This window comes from Ruditapes philippinarum, unplaced genomic scaffold (genome assembly GCF_026571515.1).
Source record: "Ruditapes philippinarum isolate M1 unplaced genomic scaffold, ASM2657151v2 ctg3261_1_1_1_1, whole genome shotgun sequence".
In the NCBI taxonomy this organism is placed as follows: domain Eukaryota; kingdom Metazoa; phylum Mollusca; class Bivalvia; order Venerida; family Veneridae; genus Ruditapes; species Ruditapes philippinarum.
In genome coordinates this window covers 8762-35479 of record NW_026855786.1, presented here as the reverse complement: position 1 = coordinate 35479, position 26718 = coordinate 8762, and the positions used below count along the sequence as shown (strand labels likewise).

The following is a 26718-nucleotide window of genomic DNA, read 5'->3' as shown; positions in this document are numbered from 1 at the left end:
TGGAGAAGATCACGGAACTTTGTCTGTGAAATCTGTCACAAAGCTTTTACTGATAACTGGAACCTGAAACAACATATGAGAATACATACTGGAGAAAGTCCATATAATTGTGAAGTTTGTCATAAAACATTTAAAGGGAAAAGTAATCTGAAAGCTCATATGATAACACATCTTGATATGAACCTTCTCCAGCACTAAAACAAATTAATTCATATGTATGATTAATATGATGGTTAAAAGTATTTTCTTACTGGGATATTTCTATATGAAATCTTAGTGGAATATTTTAGGCTATGAAGAATTGTGAACATGGAAGAATCTGAGTATGGATAAAAAAAATACATGGACTTGTGTTACATTAATTTTGTTTGTGGACCAGCAATAGAAATATTTCCCGATATTGATGTAGTAAATTATTAGATTAATATTTAATGTGCATATGTTCAGTTCATTTGCTCATTCTGTTGTTGTTTTTTTTTTCATTATAATAATTCTTAATTGTGCCATATGACCAAATAATGAAATAATGCTTTAAGATTATTTTTTTTTCCAACATAATTAGGCAAACAATCACAATATTAATTTTTACTTTAATGTATGAATATATTTCTTCATTATCCTTTTCATTTAAAGCTTGCAGTTTCATTTTTTCAGTAGGTTAGAGCTTGTTAAAGAAATTATCTGTCATTTAAATGAAATTGGAACATTAAATTAAAATAATTATAAACATCCATATTCTAAAGTTTTATAAATAGATTTAAATGTTTTATATAATTTGAGAAGGAAATGTATTAATTGATCAATTAATAAATAATAGATAAAGTTGAACTTTTTGTTATTCACTACAATAATTTTTGAACGCGCAATGGACACAAATTCAGTAATGTTGCTATCTAAAATACGCCTAATTTTAAACATATTGACTGCTGATAAGTGAATGAAAGTGGAGAGTTAAATAAAGAAACTATGTTTTTCTGATTATGGTTGATGGAATGTGAATAAAACATTGTTATTTATGAATAACAAACATTAGTGGTAGCTGTGCCTAGTCTTATGAATAATAGTTAGTTAAAAGATAATTACAATCAGTGGATTTGTTTATGAACAATATTATCTCCCCTGTTTTTCTATGAGAACTTACAATAACAAACCAATATTATTTAATATGTAAATATGTTTTAGAGAAATTTAAATTAAAACATTGTATTTCCTGTTCAATAACATTGTATTTGTTGAATTATATAGACATTGTAAGTAAATAAACTTATTAATTCAATATTTTAGACATTATAAATAAATGAACTTAAATCATTATTTTATAGTTAATTTTTTATGGTTCTATTATATAATGTTTTTGTCAGTAGCTATAAGTTATGTATTTCCACACAAATTTTATCAAGTTATTAAAATGATACAAGTAGGTTTCATAACTGTTACTGTATCACCATTAAAGATTATTACCAAGCTTTGCTAAAGATAGTAACAGTTAAGTTACAGCTAGGAGCTTAATCATCAAAATAAATGAACAGTAACAGTTAAGTTACAGTAAGGAGCTATCATCAAAATAAATGTTCATTACTGGCTCGGGTTCTGAACAGATTAGCAATTTGAGCAGCGTCACGTCAAAACAAACATAGTGCGTTTGCGACCAGCATGGATCCAGACCAGCCTGCGTATCTGCACAGTCTGATCAGGATCCATGCTGTTCGCTTTCCAACTCTATTACATGTAGAGAAACTGATAGCGAACAGTATGGGTCCTGGACAGACTGCGCAGTATGGTCTGAATCCATGCTGGTCGCAAACGCACTATGTTGGTTTTGTCGTGATGCAGCTCATTTATTTTTTGAATAATCTGGCTGGCTTTTTCTCATATGTTGTTCTTAATCCTTGTTTACTTTATTTTCTCTCCTAGTATGTACAGAACCAGAGTTATTTTATTATCATTTCATAATTATGGTTGTCATATTTTGTTGATAACTGTTTTACTTATGTCTTCAACATCTTGTGATAAAATAGATTAGTTACTTATGTCTTCAACATCTTATGATAAACTAGATTAGTTAGGAAATTAGGGGAAAACACATTTCCTGTCAATGAATCTCTTCCATAATAATTCTTAGATTTATTTATATTATGGGTTTGTCTAGCTTTGAATGAATATTTGTTTATCTGGACTATTGGGATTTTAGTTGTGTAGATTTTGGTAAGACAGAACTGATGTACAGGCTGGCATTATTCTGTCAATTTACTGGTGACATAAAAACTTCATCATCGTCACCACTTGAACAATCAAATGTAGCAACTGTTTAAAAGATCCTGTAATAAATTTTTTTTATGATTTTTATATCATAAATATGATGCTCAAATTAAGATTTATCAATTTTATAAGTTCCAAAAAGCATTGCAGACAAAAACACTTCAGGAATACATAATCTACATTACATTGTTAAAATTTCAATCTATTTAGTCTATGTATAACATATGATTGCAATATTTGAATCATCATGAAAATACAATAATATCTCTTGTGTATAGACACCTTGAAATCTGCTCGGTCAATAGTTTCCAGCATTTCCCCTCTAAATTATGTGAAATATTTATTTTGTTGTCATATTCATAATGCTGCACTGACTGTAACATTACTATAATTGATAAGAAAGCTACTAGTAAACATTAGTCTACGGTCAATAGTTTCCAGCATTTCCCCTCTAAATTATGTGAAATATTTATTTTGTTGTCATAATTATAATGCCGCACTGACTGTAACATTACTATAATTGATAAGAAAACTTAGTAAACATTTATCAAGTCTATATAAAGCTTTGATATTGACTTCCAGTTGTTGAATCAATTTTTTGTTTTTTACAATTTTCAGATATGAGTGTTAGAAGTTCACAAGTTTCCTTTCCCAATGAGATGCCGGGGAAATATGTCTGTGAGTTTTGTCCCAAACGTTTCCGTGATAATTGGAAGTTACAGACACATCGTAGAGTACATACAGGAGAACGACCTTTCAAATGTCGGTTTTGTGAGCGTACTTTCAGCACAAAAGGAAACTTGAATTCCCATTTGGCCGTACATCTAAAATTATAGAATTAATCATAATTGTTTTCGTTATACTGTTAATGTTGAAGATCCTGTTTATATTTTCAAAATTGTTTCTACAGTTTCAATTTCCGTGGATTGATTAAAATATTAAGGAAGAAGAGCGTTGCTAATAATTGAAGTGTGACAGTAGTTTAACTCTACAAGTCAATTTGACATTAAGAAGTCAATATTATTGTAGATAAGACTGATTTGAGGTCTAACAGTAAATAGGACATGTGTGATGTTACTGTACCGGATAGGAAAAGATGTTGGTGTACAAGTCTTGTTGTAAATATTTATAAAAAGAAAATGCATGACACGAAATAGGCAAGTAAAATGTACCTGAAAGATTTTAGTCATACATAAAATTATAACAAAAGGTTTTTTTGTTTAAGTAGGAGGAAGACATTAACATTATATATACACAATTTAATCAGATCTTGTTGTAAATACTAACTTTTAAATGACAACCTACGAAATAAAGCTTATATACAAGAAGGCATAATTATGTAATTTATATATTGTATTATTTTTGGCAAATGAATGTCAATTATTATAGGTCTTAACCTGCTGAATTTCTTAAAATGAACTTGTCCAGCTTCCATTTTTGGAACTGACCATTACAATATTTTAGGGAAGTCTAATATGCATGAAAATAAACTTTCTGATGTTGGCTGCAGCAATTAATCATGTGACCAGTGTTCAGATGGCAGAGATGTTCCTGGTCTTGTTCTACAATATATAGTCAGGTCTGATTGCTGCTGTCTTAACACAAGACATTCTATAGACTACCCATTTATTTTGATGTGAAATTTAATCTTAAATTTACTCTACAAACATAGTTATTCCATTTTAACAGCTTTTTGTTGAAGAATGGAAAATTAGAAATGTATCAGTTAGTTTCTTTGAGAAATATCAATATTTGGTAAAGGGTACAACTTTTTTCCTAGTTATCTTGTATATTTAGGTTTCAAATATGTTTATTGATGGCCAATAATGAAAGTTCAGTTTCAAATATTTTATTCTTATAATTTGATTAAACAGACACCTGAAGGGGATAGTGAAAGGCCCCTGGCTTAAAGTAAATGAATTGGGGAAACAATATTTAGCATTTTGGGCATTAGCATGTCAAAATAATTAGAATTTTTCAGGAGTAGAAAAAGTTTTAATTATTTTGGCTGCTGTTCAGGGATTTTTTTTTTTGAAGTTTTGAAAGAGAGTTAGTTTTTCATTCAACCAGGGTCCTTATAATAAGCAAAAAATGCGCTTGACCTATTTCCTCATTGTCATATAGAAATGTTCATAGTCAGGATAGAATTGTAATGGTCTTAATTAAACTCTGTATAATATATACATATTTATATATATATATTTCAGGAAAGAAAGTAGACAGTTCAAAGACTTGGAAACATGGATGTGACTTTTGTGACAAAAGTTTTCCTACTAACTGGAAGCTACAGACTCACAGGAGAATTCACACCGGAGAAAAACCATTTATTTGTAAGGAATGTGGAAAAGGATTTACAACCAAGGGAAATCTACATTCACACATGACTGTACATTACAATATATTCTAAATTGTTCATTTTGTGACTAGAAATCAGAAATGTTTAAAGTCCACTGTGTTTATAACTGTTATTTGCAACTGTTACATAAATGAACATTTTATAGGAGAAAAAAAGGCCCGGACAATTTGTGAGACTTGTTTTGAGTAATTGCATGATTGTGTTTTCATTGTGATTTGAAGTATAGATGTAAAAATTACAATTAAATACATTCAATTAAGTATATTATTTTTAGCTTGATTATTGAGAACTTCATTTGTATCCGTAGAATAAAGAGAGCTAATGTACTCACTCAGCTACATACTTTGGTTGTATGCAAGTTGGTATCTCATAACTTACTGAAGGGAATGGGTTGAAACTTCATACACTTATTTGAGAGCATAATAGGAGATCACTGTCCAAGGCATGTAACTCTAACATAGGTTTTGACTGAGTTATGGCCCTTTTTTAACTTAGAAAATTCTACATGATCTAGGCTCTTGTTTGACTATCAAGCACTGAGAAGAGTCTGGCACGCTGTCCTACCAACAGCCCTTCTTATAGCTTTCTGATGATTATGTGATTTGTCAGTCAGTACATATAATAGTAATTGATGCAAACATCTGTCAGTACTATAAACTGTTTGTACAGTGGCCTTAACTTATTTCAAGAAGTTGGGAGTGGTGTTATGGAGGCATGGTTATTGTGTGTTGGACATAAGTAATCTGACCACTAGCCATATAGGTTCAAACCCTGTCAGGGGCTATCCATAATTATCCTGAAGAAAGAAACTTACATCTGGTACTGGAATGGATATAATCTTGCACACAATCATTCTAAAATAAATTCTAAGAAAATTTAAAAAAAGTGGAACAACCAATCAAAACCGGGTAATTTTTAAGGATTTAATTAATGATAACTGACGTTTCGACTTTCCCCGAGTCTTCATCAGAGTTATAAAATATAAAATATTAATTCTGAATAAACTCACCTTCTGTTCTACCTATACATACTATATTGTCTAGATAATATATTATGTTTAATGTTTCATTTTTAATTTTTCTTGTTTAAGATAAAAATATATTTTAAAATTTCATTTAAACTCAATTATGGTTGTCACGTGTTAGTTTGTACACAATTATTTAAGAGGTTTCTACCTGTACCAAGCATTATTAGCTTGTGTGTTTAGTTAAAATTCAGTAAGTATTTTGGTATTAGTGCATATATTTTATTGTGAAGTTAAATTAGTTTTGATTAAAGTGACAGTATGCTCATATTTTCTTTGTCAAGTTGAGTTGAAGTAACTATATATTTCAAAAGATAAACTGTTATAATGGTGATTGACCAGCGGTTGATGTTGAAAATTGTTTGGGATAAAATATAAATCTGCCAAAATTATAACAAGACTGCCCCACTCTTCTATAAAATTGCACATTTGTAACAGATAAAATCTGATAGATATACATATTTATAGAACTTTTCTTCGGCCACATGAGTTATTTATCATCCAATGGAAGTAAACTATAAAATTGAAAGGAATTATTGCAAAATGAAAACTTATTTTGTCTTTCACCTGTTCATTTGCTATATATTACCCCCTTACCATTCTGTTCTCAGAATCGCAAGAAAGTGAGAGAGCATTCATCAAATAGGGCAGTATGTTTTTATCTCATACTCTCTAATCTGTTCCTGGAACCAACCAGTACTGCAACAATTAATGTCAAGTTTCTTGGGTAAGGAAACAAATGGCTTGCCCCTGATGTGGATTGATCCCATGCTGCTAACGATCCTTGAAATCCTAGTCTTACAGGTTAACCCACTCGCCCATGCCATTACATTATGGCTGTCACACAGGTAGCTAACTTTGAATTTTTGATCTCTTATATCGATGGCTCAGCGCAATACTGGTCTAAGTGACATTTTTACCAAAAATCACTTTTTTACATATTTTGATCATGTAAGGTCAAATACACATTCTGTGAAAATTTTAGGGTATTTTATGCTTTTTTTGCCTTTTTTATTTACATTTAAAATAAAAGTCTATCTCAGGTAGTTCAATTTTGTTAGTGCAATATAGGTCCAACTTTAGTTGGTCTCTTATTGCGATGTCAAATATATCAATTTTCCTCAAAAATCATTGAGTTAGACCTTAAATGTTTCATATAAAAATAATAAAATAATATGCATATCCCATTGAAATGTGTTATCAAGAATGTGAGAATTCATGAAAACACTAGAAATTATTTGCCTTCATCAGTGCTTTGTATTTGTATCATTCGCAAAATATTAGCCAATTGCACATATGTTACATTAGTGGATTCATAACCTCTGATCCCCCTCTAAAAATTCATATTTTTTTTAGTTTGACCTTTGTTTAATCATATGCTGAGATTTCCTAATTCTTAATTTTACACTTTATTCATATCTATATAATGTGTTCTGCTTAAAATGGTGTAAGGTGGTAGACTGTACATTGTTTCACTGCCAAATCAAACTTAGCCTGTAACACAATGACCAATTTCAGGTTTGAGGGCGTTCTTGGGTTTTTATTTTTAAATTATGTATCTACTTCTGTATCACTCTCTCTAATCAAATAAAGTTATTTAAGAAACAATATATCCAAATCGGTGATTTTATTGCTCATTAACATCACTGTTTGGAGTTCGGTTGCGAGGAATTATATCACGAGGGCGCAGCCGGAGTGATATAATTAATGCACATCCGAACGACAAACAGTAATGTTATCAAGCAATAAAATCACAGATTTGGATATATTATTTCGATTCTAACACGAAATTAACAAATAAATGCTGCCGTACCCGATATTTAGCTATATTGTTTCCGTTCTTATTATCAGCGCGTCACATTTTTAGTGGTTACGTCACGTGTATAATGATTGCGTCACATGTCTTAATATCGAACATCAAACAGTGATTTTATAGCATAATAACAAACTTTCGGTTCTTCTATGTTCAATAGGGAAAAATGCCGGTCATGTTAGAAATATAAACTTTACACTATCAACTCAAACAATACAATAACAAAATAGTGTCAACATGTGCAAATCACACTCTTCACAATACTTATATTATTGATACAATATCTTTCTGTCTGATGTGATATGTGCAGAAAAAATCAAAATATGCACACTTATACATTATAATGACCTTTTTAGTTCTTGTATTCTGATAATTTTTTACATCACACAGCTCCATTGAAATTTCGAGAGTGCAATTGTCAAAAACTCTTTGACTTATGTGGCAGAAACAGCTATAAGTTGATAAAAATGTTTCATTTTAGATCTAAAAGCCATTAATTTTACCTATCAAATTTAATGAAATTAAAAATGTAATGACTATCAACTGCTTTTGGTATAGAATCAGTGTCAATGAGAAAATTCAAACATTTATCCATTCTAATTGTTAAGTGCTAATCTAAGGTGTGCACATGGTGCTTTAATTAGTAATTTCAGGTGTGCGCCTTTTCATATCAGAATGAGTATGTGGTTGCAAGTTAGTGTTTAAAGCACATCTAACTTTACTAAAATGATTCTGAATTATATCATGTGCTAACAATACTTTGTTCTATGAATCCCTAATAGTGGGTTGTACTGCCTTACTTTTTTCTCTAAAATATGTTTGACAACCTCTTGTTATTTGGTCAAAATTAAGAGGTGAAATGACTTTGATATACAGTTGACTCTCGGTAACTCGAAATCCATGGGACTGGGTATTTTACTTCGAGAGAAACGGAATTCGAGTTACGTGGATCTGCGCCATTACGTTGACATTCGTACATGTATATACCTGTGCCTGATTCATCAGTTAAGTACATGTTTTAATAAGCATTCATGACAATTCATAACAATAAAAGCACAATAACAACATTTATTTCAACAATTTATCTAATATTTGGAGTGAATTGATCATCAGACGAATACGAAAGTAGCAACTATCGTGAACGACGGAACATTAATTATACAAATGTCAGTTACGTTGACACAACAATACCTAGACTGTTATTTAACTAACACCCGAGTCAACTTTCTTAAAACCAATTAAGTCCTGAAACCGATTAAAGCCACTTTTACGACGTGTTAATAATACATGATGACCAACAATTAAAACTAGAGGATGCTTTTGTAAAAAAGCGCATGTCTCCCCCACTGCTGAGAATAACTGTGAATGGAAACAGGAATGGAAATGGAGATAAGATAATGTAAATACCCGGTAGTCACTTCAATGAAGGCTGTCTATGGATGGTTTCTATTGTTAAGGTTGTATGAGAAGATGCTTCCTATGAAGTTTGAGGGTTGTAGGTCAAAAGGAACTCTAGTTATCATCCGGAAATGAGAAATTGACCAACGGTCACTGTGACCTTGACCTTTGACCTACTGACCCCAAAAACAATAGGGATCATCTGCTCTATAAGACCAATCATCCTATGAAGTTTGAGGGCTGTAGGTCAAAAGGAACTCTAGTTATCATCCGGAAACGAGAAATTGACCAACGGTCACTGTGACCTTTGAACTACTGACCCCAAAAACAATAGGGATCATCTGCTCAATAAGACCAATCATCCTATGAAGTTTGAGGGCTGTAGGTCAAAAGGAACTCTAGTTATCATCCGGAAACGAGAAATTGACCAACGGTCACTGTGACCTTGACCTTTGAACTACTGACCCCAAAAACAATAGGGATCATCTGCTCAATAAGACCAATCATCCTATGAAGTTTGAGGTCTGTAGGTCTATAGGAAATCTAGTTATCATCCGGAAACGAGAAATTGACCCCCGAGGTGGGGGAGACATAATTACCATGAAACGTTTGAATCACGAGTGGCAACATTTCACCTTGATGTCGCCGACCTTTGATCAGTCGACTGTTTTCACACTTCGACTAATTGAGATGACAATATGTTGGACTTTAACTGACGGGACCAAATTTTCTTTTCGACGAAACAGGAGTCTTGGTTAGTCAAAATTTGACCTAAGGGGAGTTAAAATACAAAGATAAGGAAGGAAATTTGACGGGACTTCGGCTAACACGGAATTTTGAGTAAAGTGATTTTGACTTATTGAGAGTCAACTGTATCAAATGAAAGTTTTCAGCAAAACATGTCATAAAATTTGCACATTACACTTTCAAAATATACTCTAATCAGTTGAGAAAGTACATACAAACTACATTGTAATAAAAGCATGGTCTAACAGCGGTTTTCATTTTTGAAAATATTTGATATTTATAAATGATTATATCATCAGAAAAGAGAACCACATACATTAAATTCATTAAGATTTAGCGCATAACAGTAATATCGGAATCATAGCATTTAAGCACCAATGGCAGTAATGGTGTGCATTGAGAAAATAAAATGTGTCTTCTTTGTACAAATGTGAGTTATACAAAATGTACATTCCCTGTTAGATATCATAATATATACCTGGATCGTCAGTCATCATTGTTCATGACTACTGTTCATAACACTATATGAATCAAAACTGTTTGCATTTTGTTTAGAATTCAAATTTATTGCACAGATAATCTGCAAAAGATCTTAAGTAAATCTGAATCTCAAACAAATTGAAAAAGGAGAAAGAAGTGTACTTTCATCTAAAGTCAGCTCGCATGATATATTAATAGAAAAATATTAAAGGATTTAGTCTTTGTAAAGTTCTTTTACAGACTTGCAAAATATTTTAAACAATGTTTAAAGCAAAATATTTTAAACAATGTTTAAATTAACAAAACAATGTCGTTCAAAATTTAAAATTTCATTATATCAGAATATTTAACATAAAACAGGTCTAACTCAAATATTTGTACCACTTTTACCAAATTGCAAGAGGGAATTTGAGTCTAACTCAAGTTAGTCTTGTATTGCGCTCAGAATTTCAGCGCAATAAAGGTCTAACTCTAAAATACACAATTTGTAACATTTTAATAAAAAATTATATAAATGGCATTATTTCTTATTATAATTAATGTTAACATAGCAAAAAAATATTTTCTAATATAAGTATTTTTGAATAAAATCAGTTTTTTGTCTCTCCTGAACATTTTCAAAAATAGCAGTTAGACCAGTATTGCGCTGAGCCATCGATATTATCTGTTGTTTTTTTACCACACTAAATATCTAAAATGGACTTGACCATCATTCAATCTGGACAAAATAATTTGTCATTTTTAGAGAAAAATTTGTACTTATATAATAAATATGAGCCGCATCATGACAAAACCAATATAATGCGTTTGCGACCAGCATGGATCCAGAGCAGCCTGGGCATCCGCGCAGTCTGATCAGGATCCATGCTGTTGGCTTGCCATAGCGGCTCATATATTATTGAATAACAAACAGTGCTGACCCTTATGTGTGCATTATAATGGTAATATAAAACTCATGTTAAAATGAAAAGAAATTTATAAAAAAATAACCTTTTTAGAAATACATGTATTGTTTAAGAAAGCAAGTGATTGTATTTCTCAGTCAGATCATTTATGTATTAAGTGACCGTAATGTCTGTAAAAAACTACTTGTATTTGTTATAGGTTGAATGGAAGTATTGGTACTACTTGTATTTGTTATAGGTTGAATGGAAGTATTGGTACTTTATATAACAAGTGAGTTCTGTTTTTGTGAAATTTGTGTTGTTGTTGTTGTTGTTGTTACTATAATTTGCTCCTTTATACAATAGATAAGAGAAAATTGACCAATTTATTTCATAATTATAATCTTATATATTGTATAGTTCATGTAACCTGTACATATATATATATATATATGTTATATATTTCAGATATAGATCATACATATGTAGGGCTTGCTATGAGACAAGGACCGACTGATACATCGGGAAAGTTAAAGAGAATATGTATGATATGTGATAAAGCGTTCCGTGACAACTGGTACCTGCAGAGACACATGAGATCTCACACCGGAGAAAAACCGTTCACGTGTAAATACTGCGACAAAGCTTTCAAACAGAAAGGACATTTGAGAGTTCATATGCTGAAACATTTAGATGATTAATTAGAGACAGTTTACAATAGTGATGAACTAATGAATGTATCAAATTCTCTTATTATGGGGATTGCTTAAAAAGTGGGATAAACTTCACATTTCCCTGTTAATGTTTGTGTTCTGTGGATAGTGAAAAGTAGAGTGATAAGAATGGTTTTAAGTGTGTTTTGATTATTTTTAAGCATTTTCCTGGACAGCAACGGTTAATGTTTCCGCTGTGGTCATCTTCTTGACGTCTTTTAATGTACCAGCTTCACTAGAATTCAGCATTTAGAGAATGAAATAATGTGTAATTATTAAGAATAATCATTTGGTATGATCTCGCTAGGATATGATTATATAATGGTGATCAAACTCATTCGAAAAGATGGCTAGTTATAGTGGTAGGATTAAACAAGAATGACCGAACATTGCTAGTTATAGTGGCAGGATTAAACAATAATGACCGAACATGTCTAGTTATAGTGGCAGGATTAAACAAGAATGACCGAACATTGCTAGTTATAGTGGCATGATTAAACAATAATGACGGAACATGGCTAGTTATAGTGGCATGATTAAACAAGAATGACCGAACATGGTTAGTTTTAGTGGCAGGATTAAAGAAGAATGACGGAACATTTCTAGTTATAGTGGCAGGATTAAACAAAAATGACGGAACATGGCTAGTTATAGCGGCATGATTAAACAAGAATGACGGAACATGTCTAGTTATAGTAGCAGGAATAAACAAGAATGATCAAACATGGCTAGTTATAGTGGCAGGATTAAACAAGAATGACGGAACATGGCTAGTTATAGTGGCAGGATTAAACAAGAATGACGGAACATGTCCAGTTATAGTGGTAGGAATAAACAAGAATGATCAAACATGGCTAGTTATAGTGGCAGGATTAAACAAGAATGACCGAACATGTCTAGTTATAGTGGCAGGATTAAACAAGAATGACGAAACATGTCTAGTTATAGTGGCAGGAAATAAACAAGAATGACCAAACATGTCTAGTTATAGTGGCAGGATTAAACAAGAATTACGGAACATGTCTAGTTATAGTGGTAGGAATAAACAAGAATGATCAAACATGGCTAGTTATAGTGGCAGGATTAAACAAAAATGACCGAACATGTTTAGTTTTAGTGGCAGGATTAAACAAGAATGACGGAACATGTCTAGTTATAGTGGCAGGATTAAACAAAAATGACGGAACATGGCTAGTTATAGTGGTAGGATTAAACAAGAATGACGGAACATGTCTAGTTATAGTAGCAGGAATAAACAAGAATGATCAAACATGGCTAGTTATAGTGGCAGGATTAAACAAGAATGACCGAACATGTCTAGTTATAGTGGTAGGAATAAACAAGAATGATCAAACATGGCTAGTTATAGTGGCAGGATTAAACAAAAATGACAGAACATGGCTAGTTATAGTGGCAGGATTAAACAAGATTGACTGAACATGTCTAGTTATAGTGGCAGGATTAAACAAAAATGACCAAACATGGCTAGTTATAGTGGCAGGATTAAACAAGAATGACTGAACATGTCTAGTTAAAGTGGCAGGATTAAACAAAAATGACGGAACATGGCTAGTTATAGTGGCAGGATTAAACAAGAATGACGGAACATGTCTAGTTATAGTGGCAGGAATAAACAAGAATGATCAAACATGGCTAGTTATAGTGGCAGGATTAAACAAGAATGACGGAACATGTCTAGTTATAGTGGCAGGATTAAACAAAAATGACGGAACATGGCTAGTTATAGTGGCAGGATTAAACAAGAATGAACGAACATGACTAGTTATAGTGCCAGGAATAAACAAGAAAAGTTTGTGTCACTTTACAGGCAACATTTTTATATCTTTAGAATGAATTGGTGAGGAGGGGTTTAGTGTTAAGGATGTAAAATAAGCAAAAATTAGTATAAAAAATGCATAGTTGACTTATAATTTCATTTTATTTATGATATCTCTTTTTATCAATTGGATTGTTGACTTATTTATAAAACTTTAAGAATGTTATAACTTTGTTTCTTAGGACCAGATTTAAAGCATTTTTCTATGATTTACATTTAATGAATTGATTACTTGTAAGTCTATATTACCATATATTATTTGATAATTATGACCCTCCCCTAATAAACGAAGCCCTATATTTACAAAATTTAAAATGGCTTTTATTTCTATTATATATTATCTAGAAGAAAATATCAAAGAAACAATAAACTTCTGTTTTGATTTGACAATATCTAACTTTCATTACTCTATACTTAATTCCACTCTTTTGGAAAATGTCCCTGTGGGCTTTTATTACAGAATATATCGATGGTTTAGCGCAAAACTGTAGTAACTGTATATTTGTAAATTTTACAAGAGAGGCAAAAAACATTCTGTTTTAAATGATGTTCTATCATTTCTTAAGATTTCTAAGAATATGAAAAGAAAGTGTAGAAGAAAGCAAATGAATTAAAAAAACAATGTTAATCTTTTTTCCTTTCTTAGATATTTGGACTGTGCTGAGTTACTACACTCTTGCGCTCAAATGGTAATATTTTGAAAATTATTCTGAGTGCAAGACAGTAGTAACTAGACTTACTACAGTATAACATGCACAAAATGAGGGCATCTATTTACAATATTAATTGCAACACTGTAGTAACTCAATTGATAATAATTGAAATAAGATAAATGATAGTGTTTAAAGTTACCTTTAATCTTTAACATCATTGTAACAAAGGGGCGAGGGTTCAGGGAGATGGTTCTTCATTATTAATATTAATTGTGATGTCAATAGAACATTATTCTGTGCAGCAGTCACAAGTATGATTAGAGACATTCATGGTACTTTCTTATTTTTTGTATTGAAGCTATGTAGGACATAATTAACAAAAATCCAATTTTTTTCTGAAACAAGAAATACTGACTGTAGTCATTTTGCCTATGTACCTCTAATACTGCATCAGTAACAAAAGTTAAATTTTTAATACAAACTTGAAATTCTCTTAGTTCATCTATTTTTTTCAACAGAAACATGTTTATATTATTTAACAAACCATGTTATGGAAATTGTACCACATAAAAATGTATAACCCTTTTAAGGGAAAACATTAAGGCGACTTTATTTAGACATCAACCATATATTTATTTTTGTTATCGTTTGTATGCATATCTGCTAGAAGCAATCAGTTATTAAAGAGCTACTGTAGAACTTCTATGAGTCGAACTTCTATTTAGGAGTTTATGAGTCGAATTTTTCAATGTGTCGAAGATTTTTCATTGTCCGTAAAGAATCAATGGAGTACTATTTACCACAAATAAGTTGAAGTCCTTTGTTTATTTTGACACCTTGGATTTTGAGACATTTTTCACACCATTTTTAGCCGCGAAGATGATTTCCAATCAAAATTGTGTGACATGTGTAAATTACACAACCGTTTGCTCGAACAACCTTAGTATGCGTTTAATTGTTACCATTCAAATTGTCGTAGTGGTATTTGAACCAAAACAGAAATAACTACTTTCATTTGAGAAATTCTGTGACCCGTCATGTTGGTGATAATCACACAAGTAATATTTACTATAATCGGGCTTTCTTTTTGTTAAGCCTTTTGTAACTTGCTTGTTAACGTCAACGGCTTGAAATTTTTTTAGTAAATTTAGATTGATTTATGAGTCAAAGTCGCGATGTGTTTAAGTTTTTACGCTGTCCTTTCAACCTCGACTTACCGAAGTTCTACTGTATTTCATGGAAGTACTGGTTCTTTTGTACTGAACCAAAGTCTACAGGATAGTTTCCTTAAAGTTTGTCTCTTAGATCATCATCTTTCTAAAGCTAAGTAAAACAAGTTGATGACTTGTATGAATGTATGGGAGATTGTAATAATGCAAATGAATTTCTTGAATTATGAATGACCAAAACACTTTGTAATATGATGCCATATATACCATGAAGAACCGAAGTGCACACAAAAAAAACAACGTATTTCAAAATTGTAGACGATTAACTTCTTGTGCTAAAAATTTGTTATTGCATATTATTCTTTATCGTATATTTCTCGGTTTAAATGTCATTACTTCAAACAAAAGATACACCTTATTATGATGATTTTATATACTTGAATTTCTGGATTTTCTTATAAACTTGTCATCAAAAACAATTTGCATAATTACATATTTGTTATACATGTTGCTGACTGGATACACAGAAGAATTTAGCCTTGACTGGGGTATTGGGTCAATTATTTATCTCATATAATATTATCCCATATATCTGGCAGTAAACTTGTATAAATAATAATATACACACTGGATAAATGTACCTACTTCCGGTAAATAACAGGCATTTGTGCTCGCAAAAAACATACACATTAAATACAGTCAACTATCGTTATCTCGACATCGCTTTTCTCGATATTTCGTTATTTCAATGAAATTTTGAAAGTCCCAATTTTCTTCCTTCTTTATCTATATTGGAAATATGTGTTTATCTCGATATTTTTATTTCGATATTTTCTGTATCTCGATGTAATATTTCAGCCCCGAGAGTAATTTTCATGCTATTATCCTTTCTTTGTCCCGACTAATAATTTTTTGTCTCTCTCCTGCAGAGGTGCCAGACAATAATCACTTAATAGCATGTGTCGTAATGATGACTATGTTTGTAACAAGTCGAGCTTTGTTTATAAAAGTTTACCTAATTAACGTATTGATTGACTTATGTTCAAAATGAGTGAATCTTCTGCTATTTATAAAATATTCGAAAAATGTATTAAATTCATTATGACTTTAGATGTAAATGAAAAAGTGGTCATAATAGAAACATTTTCGTTGCAATATTGTTTTACAACATAGAAAAAAATATCAAACAGCCGTATAACTATCTCGAGAATGGTCCGAAAACCAACCCGGGAGGATATCTGGATTAACCATGTTGAAAATGTTTTCACTGTAGTGGTGTATTACTGAGTAAACCTCAATATGTGTTTTTATCTCTGACTTCCGTATTTCCGCTGGTAAACATCCGCTAATTTAACTTATCAACTTTCGGATATAAGGCTCAAGAAAACAAGACATGGAGATGTCATACTTTTAATTTATTTGACTTAAGGTATGCACATGCCTTCGTAAAAATCAGTTACTACCTTGTTCAATCAAACCTTATACGTTTATCTCGACAATTCGTTATCTCGATATTTTTTGACGGTCCTGATGACTTTGAGATAACGAAAGTAGACTGTAATATGGAATTGCAATAATTGATAGTGATTTTGTTTACACACTGTGATATAGCCTTGCTGACATAAATATAACACTCAACTAGTGCCTTGTGTTATATTTATCACATTCAGTCTAGATTAAAAAAACAGTGATATGCACCTTTCAGACCGTACAAATCATGGACGCTATAGACACATAACACAGTGAGTAGCTAAATACAGTGCAATTGTTTAGTCGAAATTGCTGAGCGGATTGAACAGGGTAACATAAGACAGAAAGTTACTGAATACAGTGGGTCACTATATATGGCAGTTTTGACTTAGACATTTGAATATTCAGTTACCTTTTGTCCATAATTGTCAGATTCCAAAGTAAATCATACAGATTTTAAAGTATGGCATAACAGTATACATGGTTTATGTATAACTTAAAGTTACCTACACAACACTTGCCTAACTAGCCTCTATGATAAGGAGTTAATTAAGACACTTAGTTTCAAAGTGAAGGTTGTAGGTTCAAATCTTAATGAAACAATATGTTTTTATGGGGTTTTTTATGTTGCTTTTTATTATATTTTGTGAAACTACTATTAAGTTTTTGTGTAGGCCAAATCAAATATTATACAACTGTACAAATTGAAATTATGAAACTTTAGAAATATACATCTATATATCAAAGTTATGATTTTTTTTAAAAGAAAAGACATAAGAAATCAAAGAAATGATTCATTCATTAATACTGCATATAAAAGAAACCTTTCAAGAAGTTTTGGAAAATTCGAACTTGCAACTTTGCGAAAACACTTGACCATTGGAACATTAATATAAAATGAAGTATACCCAACTTTCTTTTCATTAAAAACAATAATAAAATCATAAGAAATTACAAAAGTCAAGGAAAAGCTTCCAAAAATTAATGAGTCAATATTGCCAAACAATACTTGCCAAAAGTAAAGCATTGATAACTGGCTCATACAGTAAACAATACAGAGGTGGTGCATTTTTTACTGTAGATAAAAATGTTGTTGTTTTTTTCCTTATTTAGAACAACATACTTCCACTTCTGATATAAATGAAGGGTTTACTTATACATGTATATATAACCGTTAAACCCATGAAACATCTAAGATTTCAACCGAAAACTCCATATTCATTTGCAGTTTTGAAATACACAGACAAAAAATGTTGCTAAAATATAGAATGATATATAGATATACATGTGTAGTGTCTTCCTCCTTTGAAATGTGATCATTGATGATATCATAATATATTGCCTTGTGAGTTACTACAGCCTTACATGAAAATGTAAGGGCAAATTATATTATTTTCAGTGCAAGACTGTAGTAACTACACAGTTACTACAGTCTTGCATTGAAATGAAAGAAAAAATTCATTTCTTTTTAAGTGCAAAACTGTAGTAAGTCCAGTTACAACAGTTTTGCAGTTAAAATATCTTTATCTTTTGAGTTACTACAGTAAAGTATTAATAAAAAAAATATGAAATGAAGTAAAATAAAAACAAAAAAATTTACCACATGATGCAAAATACCAAGTAAAACAGGAAATTTAAAAAAAGTCATTTTCAGAAAAAATGGTAGTTACTACAGTCTTGCGCTTAACCCTCGATATGGTAATTCTTAATTTATCATAATCAGTATACAGCATATTGTATTTACTTTTACTCTTGAATCTTGATTGTATGCATTCATTTTTGAATGTGAAGAAGTCTCTTAATTGTATAAAATGTAATTGTTTTATTATTTCATTCCAACCTGCTGAAAACTTAGCCTTGGCTACAGATATATAACCAACCTGCTGAAAACTTAGCCTTGGCTACAGATATATAACCAACCTGCTGAAAACTTAGCCTTGGCTACAGATATATAACCAGCCTGCTGAAAACTTAGCCTTGGCTACAGATATATAACCAACCTGCTGAAAACTTAGCCTTGGCTACATATATATATATAACCTGCCTGCTGAAAACTTAGCCTTGGCTACAGATATATAACCTGCCTGCTGAAAACTTAGCCTTGGCTACAGATATATAACCAGCCTGCTGAAAACTTAGCCTTGGCTACAGATATATAACCTGCCTGCTGAAAACTTAGCCTTGGCTACAGATATATAACCTGCCTGCTCCAGGAACCATAACCTGTGCCATCGATGTAGAACCCGGCTAGTCTACCTTTATGTGTCCAGTGTCTATTCTAGGAGAGGGGATTCAATCCTAATTTTGATAATCCCCCCATACATTGGGGTGAAAATTTTACAAAGAGAAAGAATGAAAAAAAAAATGAGTAAATGTTATGGATTCTCACTTTATAATAAGCCCCCCCCCACCCCTTCCCTGTTTTTCAAATCCTAGAATAGACACTGCAGTGTCTGACCAGTCTCTTAACTGATTAAGCATAATACTTGTTTTTTGACAATGAGTCCCCGTCATTTTCAAATGAACTATACCAGCATTCCAAGCATGTAAATCCGTTGAAAAAAAATTTAGCAGCTTAAATGTTAACATTTTAATGTTTCAAAGAAATGTTTATATCAGAATAATATAGTATAATATCTGTGTATATTTGATGTTTTCTGTGTATGTTGTGAAGTTGTTGTCTTTAATAAAAATAAAGATAAAGAATCCTGTAACTCTCTTTGTTTCATTTTTAGAAATATTAAATATATCCAAGATTTTAAATGGTTTAAGTTGCCTTTGGCGTTATGATGAGGCTTTAACTGTGTTCACATGATTTTATGGTTAATACAGTTTCTAAAAAAAACATGTTATTAACATCTTGTTATGTTATAAATAATAAATGGTGATGTTAATGTTTAATCATTTAATGATAATACTTTCTACAGTTCAATATCTGAAATGATTGATATCCCCCAGGAAGCCAGATATTATATATACTGTATGCATTAAGGAAATATTTTTATAATATATGTGGTAAAGTTACTTTTAAATTACACTTTTCCGTTATGAGAAAAATCTTAGTGTTAAGAATATTTATTATTAATAATATTGCATGGATGTTTAAGTTTTTTGTTGTTGTATTTATCTATATTATATCATGATATACAATAAGAGGGGTTATTGCCTTATTCACAATGACTTTTTCTATGTTGTTTATTTCAGATTTTGACCATGACTCGATACCCAGAGGAAACATGGATATTGGAATCACCGCGAGGAAAAAGATCTGTCCGCTGTGTAATAAAGGATTTAAACATAACTGGCATTTACAGCGTCATATCCGCTCACACACTGGCGAGAGACCGTACGTGTGTAAATATTGTGATAAATCGTTCACACAACAGGGACATATGAGAATACACATGCTGAAACACATCGATGATTGATGACCACTACAACTGATGACCGCAACGACTGAGGTTGAAAACCTTTCAATTTGATGATAACCTTGGGTTGGGACTGTTGATAACCTTCAATTCTGATGATAACCTTGGGGATTGTTAATAACCTTTCAATTCTGATGATAACCTTGAGGACTGTTGATAACCTTCAATTCTGATGATAACCTTGGGGATTGTTAATAACCTTCAAATCTGATGATAACCTTGGGGATTGTTGATAACCTTCAAATCAGATGATAACCTTGGGGATTGTTGATAACCTTCAAATCTGATGATAACCTTGGGGATTGTTAATAACCTTCAATTCTGATGATAACCTTGGGGATTGTTGATAACCTTCAAATCTGATGATAACCTTGGGGATTGTTGATAACCTTCAAATCTGATGATAACCTTGGGGACTGTTGATAACCTTCAAATCTGATGATAACCTTGGGGATTGTTGATAACCTTCAAATCTGATGATAACCTTGGGGATTGTTGATAACCTTCAAATCTGATGATAACCTTAGGGATTGTTGATAACCTTCAAATCTGATGATAACCTTAGGGATTGTTGATAACCTTCAATTTGATGATAACCTTGGGGACTGTTGATAACCTTCAAATCTGATGATAACCTTGGGGATTGTTGATAACCTTCAAATCTGATGATAACCTTGGGGACTGTTGATAACCTTCAAATCTGATGATAACCTTAGGGACTGTTGATAACCTTCAATTCTGATGATAACCTTGGGGACTGTTGATAACCTTCAAATCTGATGATAAACCTTGGGGATTGTTGATAACCTTCAAATCTGATGATAACCTTGGGGACTGTTGATAACCTTCAAATCTGATGATAACCTTAGGGACTGTTGATAACCTTTCAATTTGATGATAACCTTGGGGACTGTTGATAACCTTCAAATCTGATGATAACCTTAGGGACTGTTGATAACCTTCAAATCTGATGATAACCTTGGGGACTGTTGATAACCTTCAAATCTGATGATAACCTTGGGGATTGTTGATAACCTTCAAATCTGATGATAACCTTGGGGATTGTTGATAACCTTCAAATCTGATGATAACCTTGGGGATTGTTGATAACCTTCAAATCTGATGATAACCTTGGGGACTGTTGATAACCTTCAAATCTGATGATAACCTTGGGGATTGTTGATAACCTTCAAATCTGATGATAACCTTGGGGATTGTTGATAACCTTCAATTCTGATGATAACCTTGGGGATTGTTGATAACCTTCAAATCTGATGATAACCTTGGGGACTGTTGATAACCTTCAAATCTGATGATAACCTTGGGGACTGTTGATAACCTTCAAATCTGATGATAACCTTAGGGATTGTTAATAACCTTTAAATCTGATGATAACCTTGGGGATTGTTAATAACCTTCAAATCTGATGATAACCTTGGGGATTGTTAATAACCTTCAAATCTGATGATAACCTTAGGGATTGTTGATAACCTTTCAATTTGATGATAACCTTGGGTGGGGACTGTTGATAACCTTCAAATCTGATGATAACCTTGGGGATTGTTGATAACCTTCAAATCTGATGATAACCTTGGGGACTGTTGATAACCTTCAAATCTGATGATAACCTTGGGGATTGTTGAAAACCTTCAAATCTGATGATAACCTTGGGGACTGTTGATAACCTTCAAATCTGATGATAACCTTGGGGACTGTTTGATAACCTTCAAATCTGATGATAACCTTGGGGACTGTTGATAACCTTCAAATCTGATGATAACCTTGGGGATTGTTGATAACCTTCAAATCTGATGATAACCTTGGGGACTGTTGATAACCTTCAAATCTGATGATAACCTTGGGGACTGTTGATAACCTTCAAATCTGATGATAACCTTGGGGATTGTTGATAACCTTCAAATCTGATGATAACCTTGGGGACTGTTGAATAACCTTCAAATCTGATGATAACCTTGGGGATTGTTGATAACCTTCAAATCTGATGATAACCTTCGGGACTGTTAATAACCTTCAAATCTGATGATAACCTTGGGGATTGTTGATAACCTTCAAATCTGATGATAACAATAGGGATTGTTAATAACCTTCAAATCTGATGATAACCTTGGGGACTGTTAATAACCTTCAAATCTGATGATAACCTTGGGGACTGTTGATAACCTTCAAATCTGATGATAACCTTGGGGACTGTTGATAACCTTCAAATCTGATGATAACCTTGGGGATTGTTGATAACCTTCAAATCTGATGATAACCTTGGGGACTGTTAATAACCTTCAATTCTGATGATAACCTTGGGGATTGTTAATAACCTTTCAAATCTGATGATATCCTTGGGGATTGTTAATAACCTTCAATTCTGATGATAACCTTAGGGACTGTTGATAACTTTCAAATCTGATGATAACCTTGGGGATTGTTGATAACCTTCAAATCTGATGATAACCTTGGGGACTGTTGATAACCTTTCAATCAGATGATAACCTTGGGGATTGTTAATAACCTTCAATTCTGATGATAACCTTGGGGAACTGTTGATAACCCTTTCAAATCTGATGTTTAACCCCCTTTGGGGATTGTTGAAAATTTTTCCAATTCTGATAAAACCCTTTGGGGGACTTTTTATAACCTTTCAATCAGATAAACCCTTTTGGGGGATTTTTAAAAAACCCTTAAATTCTGATGAAATCTTAAAAATTTTTTAATAATTAAATTGAAAAATTTAACAATTTGAAACAAATTTATAAAAATTTTTGGGAAGATTTTCCCCTTAAAACTCTGGGGAAATTCCCCCGGGAAATTTAAACCCCCAAGTTTTGGGAAAAAATTTGGGGGAAATTTAAAATTTTTATAAACCCTAGGGCCTGGAACCCCTTAATTTTTATTAATTGGATTTTAAAATTTGGAATATTTGGGGCATTTTTAAATTTAATTGGTGGCGGGGAAAATTTTTTGGATTAAAATTGTGAGAATTGGGTTTGGGGTCCCCTTTTGGGGAAAAAATTTGGGGAAATTTTGGGGTTTAAAAGGTGATAATTTAAAAAAAAGGGAAAAAATTTAAATAAGGTTTGTAAAAACTGGCAAAAAAAAAAACAACCACAAAACCCCCAATTTAACAGGAAACCCCAAATAAATTTTCAATTTAAAAAGGGGCCCTGGAAATCAAGGGTTTCATTTATAAAAGGGTGGAATTTTAAAAATTTAAAGGGACCCCGGAGGTTTTTTGGGAATAATTTGGGGGAAAATTTTTTTTAGAAAAGGGTTAAATTTGGGGGTTTAGGTTTGCCATTTTAAAATTTTTTTGCCCCAAATTTTGGATCAATTGCCAAAATTTTTCCAAGAAATTTTTAAATGAAAAAAATCCCAAATGAAAAAAATTTTTCCCCAAAGGTGAAACCCAAAACCAATTTTTTTAAAGTATTTTTTAAATTTTTTATAAATTTTTTTAACCCAGTTTTAAATGAAAAAAATTAAAAATTTTATTTTTTAAAGGTTTTAAACAATTAAAATCCTTTTAACATATTTTAAAAAATTTACTTTAAAAATTAAAAGGGAAAAAATTAATTCTGAAGGATGAAAAAATTTTTCAAGGAGAAACCCGGGGATGAAACCGGGGAAAACAATGTTTTTTAAACCCAATTAATATTGGAGCAATCATTGTTTTTTTTCCAGGAGATTGATTTCCCCATATTTTTGTGAGTTTTTGAAAATCATTTTTTTTTCCCAATGATTTTTTAAAAAAATTTTAAAAATATTATTAATTTTGTTGAATTGTTGCAGTAATGTTGGGCGTAAAAAATTTTTTTTTTATGTTAGATCCCAAAACCCAAATAATAGTATGTCAAAAGGTTTCATTTTTTCATTTAATTAAACTTTTTGTGAAAAAATAAAATTTAAAGGCCCTTAATGTTTTGTTTTGTTTTTTTTTTCCCCCTCTAAGAAATTATATTTAAATGAAATAAAAGACATTTCCAAGATTTTTTTCTCTATCAAATACTTTAAGGTAGCGAATAAGCCCTTTAAAAATTTTTTTTTTTTTAATTTTTTCATTTTTCCATCAAGAAAAAACTTGGGAGTACAACAGAGTTTAATGAAAGTGGTAAATTTCCCCAACATTTGGAATTGAAGGTACATATAAAGAAACAAAAAAGGAAAGAAAAAACCTTTATTGTTAATTTTGGGGGAAACGTTTCCCCCAAAAAAAAAAAAAAGGGGAAAAAATTTTTAAAAACCCCCATGCTGGGACAAATTTTGAAAAAGGATTTTGGGTTTGGGTGGGGTTTCCCATTTATAGAAAAAAAGAAAAGGGTTATGTTTATAACCATAAACCAAAAAACTTTGTCATTTGGCAAATTTTGTCATTTAGTAAAGATCAATACGGGAGGTTTTAATAAGTTTTCCCTTTTAGGATCATGGGGCAAAAAACAATTGTTTAGGGAAAGGGAAAGTATAAGTTAAGTATCTGTAAAAAAGTGAAAAATTTTTAAAATTTAAATGGGGACATTGGCTAAAAGTGCCCGAATTTAAAAATAGTTTGTTCATTTGTAGACAGTATGCCTTTAACAAAAAAATTTTAAATTTAAAATAATAACAGAAAAAGCTTTTAATTTTTTAAAAAAAAATTGTGTTTTTAAAAAATTTTATACATTGTAAAAAAATAAAACGTGAACCCCAAATACTTATGAAAAAGGAATTTTTTTTTTGAATTACCCGTGATTTTTTGTTGAATATATTTTTTTAAATTTAAGGGCTCTGTGATAAATGTTTTATAAACCCAAATTAAATTTTGTTTATTTTTATGATTCCCTTGTATTTTTAACAGGGGTTTTATAAATAAAAATTTTTAATCTAAACCCGAAAAATTTTTTTCCTATTGAACATAGAAAAACCCGAAAAGTGTGTTTTTTAAAAGAAAAAATTATACCCCAAACGTGATTTATCGCCAAAAAAACACTTTTTGGATTTCAAAAAGCGAGGAATTAATAAAAAAAAAGTGTTTTTAAATTTTTCCCCGTTTGGAAATATTTTTTTGTTTCTAACAAAAATAACAAGTAAATCCCAGCTTTTACCTAAATATTCCAAAAAAAGGAGTTTGGGTTTAAACCAATCCCCTCTTTTTTAATTTAAAAAAGAGAGTGGACCAATGATTAGAGTATAGGGGGGTTTAATTTTATTTTTTGATTTTTTTAATCGGGGGAAATTTAATTTCCCATTTTAAATTCTTTTGATTGAAAATTTAAATTTTGGTAATTTAAATCAAAAAAAATAAAAAATTTTTTAACCCTTTTTAGAAAAAACTGGGGGCCCAAAATTTTTAAAAAGGAAATAGGTATATAAAAAATAACCCAAAATGCTACATGTCCCTGCTGTATGACATTTTAAAAAGGTAAGTTTAAATGTTTGGTTTTCATACTTTGGCATTTTTATTTTTTTCCGGGGGTTCCCTTAAAGGGGATTTAAACCTTTTGGGGGAAAAGTAGAAACAGGAAAAAACCCAAACATGAAATTTTTGCAAAAAAAATTTTAAATGGCATTTAAAGAACAAAAGAAGAAAAAGGGGAAAGAAAAATTTTTTGATTTAAAATTAAAAACGTTTCAAACAGAAGGGAAATCTGAACTCACATGCAAAAACCCTCTTTGGGGGAAAAATTTTGGGAAATTTTTAAAAACCCCCAAAACTTTTAAGAAAAACAAAATTTTGCTTTATTTAGTATATTGGTTGTATTTTTCTTTTGGGTTTTTGTGAAAATTTATAATAAAAAACTGGGGCCGAAAATGAATTGTTTTTCCATTTTTTAAAAGGAAAAAATTTTAAAAAATAAGAAAATTATGTAATATATAAAAAATTATTAAAAATTTTAAAATGCTTCGAAAAAACTGGAATAAGTAAAAAGTAAATTTTTTCCCAGTTCTGTATGAAATTTAAAAGGAAACAAAGACAAAAAATGGTAAAATTTAAAACTTATTTTTTTAAAACTTTAATTTTAAATTTTTTTTATGTTGAAAACTTTCCCTTCATGCCATTGTTAAAGTTTGTAACACAAATGTTTTATGGTTTTATATATTTTTGATTTTTTAAATAAAAATTTTAAAATTTTGTAATTTCAAAAAAAGCATTTTTTTAATAATATATTCCCCAAATTTTAACATTTTCAGGGTTAAAAAAGGGAGGTAAAAAAAAATTTTTTCTATAAATTTAAGAAAATTTTTCCCAATTTAAAATGAATGCATATTTTTTAAATTTAATCTATTGTGTAAAAATTTCCCAGTACATATTTTAAATATTCTTTGATTTTGAAAATTTTTTTTATAAGCTTTAAAATTAAAACATATAAAAAAATTTCATTTAAGTGTGGTAAAAACCTAAATTAAACTAAGGGATTTTAAAAACTTTTTAAAAAATTAAACAGTGCATTTTTTATAATTCATTATGGATGAAAAAACCCTTTTAAATTTGCAGGGATTC

At 30.9% G+C, this 26718-nt stretch overlaps 1 protein-coding gene across 1 annotated transcript; it reads left to right on the top strand.

The window, feature by feature from the left end:
* LOC132744378 (zinc finger protein 431-like) lies at positions 1–12455 on the top strand (the record flags this gene model as incomplete). Its single annotated transcript, XM_060733096.1, has 5 exons — positions 1–191; positions 2192–2205; positions 2878–3036; positions 4467–4589; positions 11430–12455. Coding segments are annotated over 5 exons (720 nt in total), but the record flags the coding sequence as incomplete, so codon positions are not given.
* Between the last annotated feature and the right edge of the window lie 14263 nt (positions 12456–26718).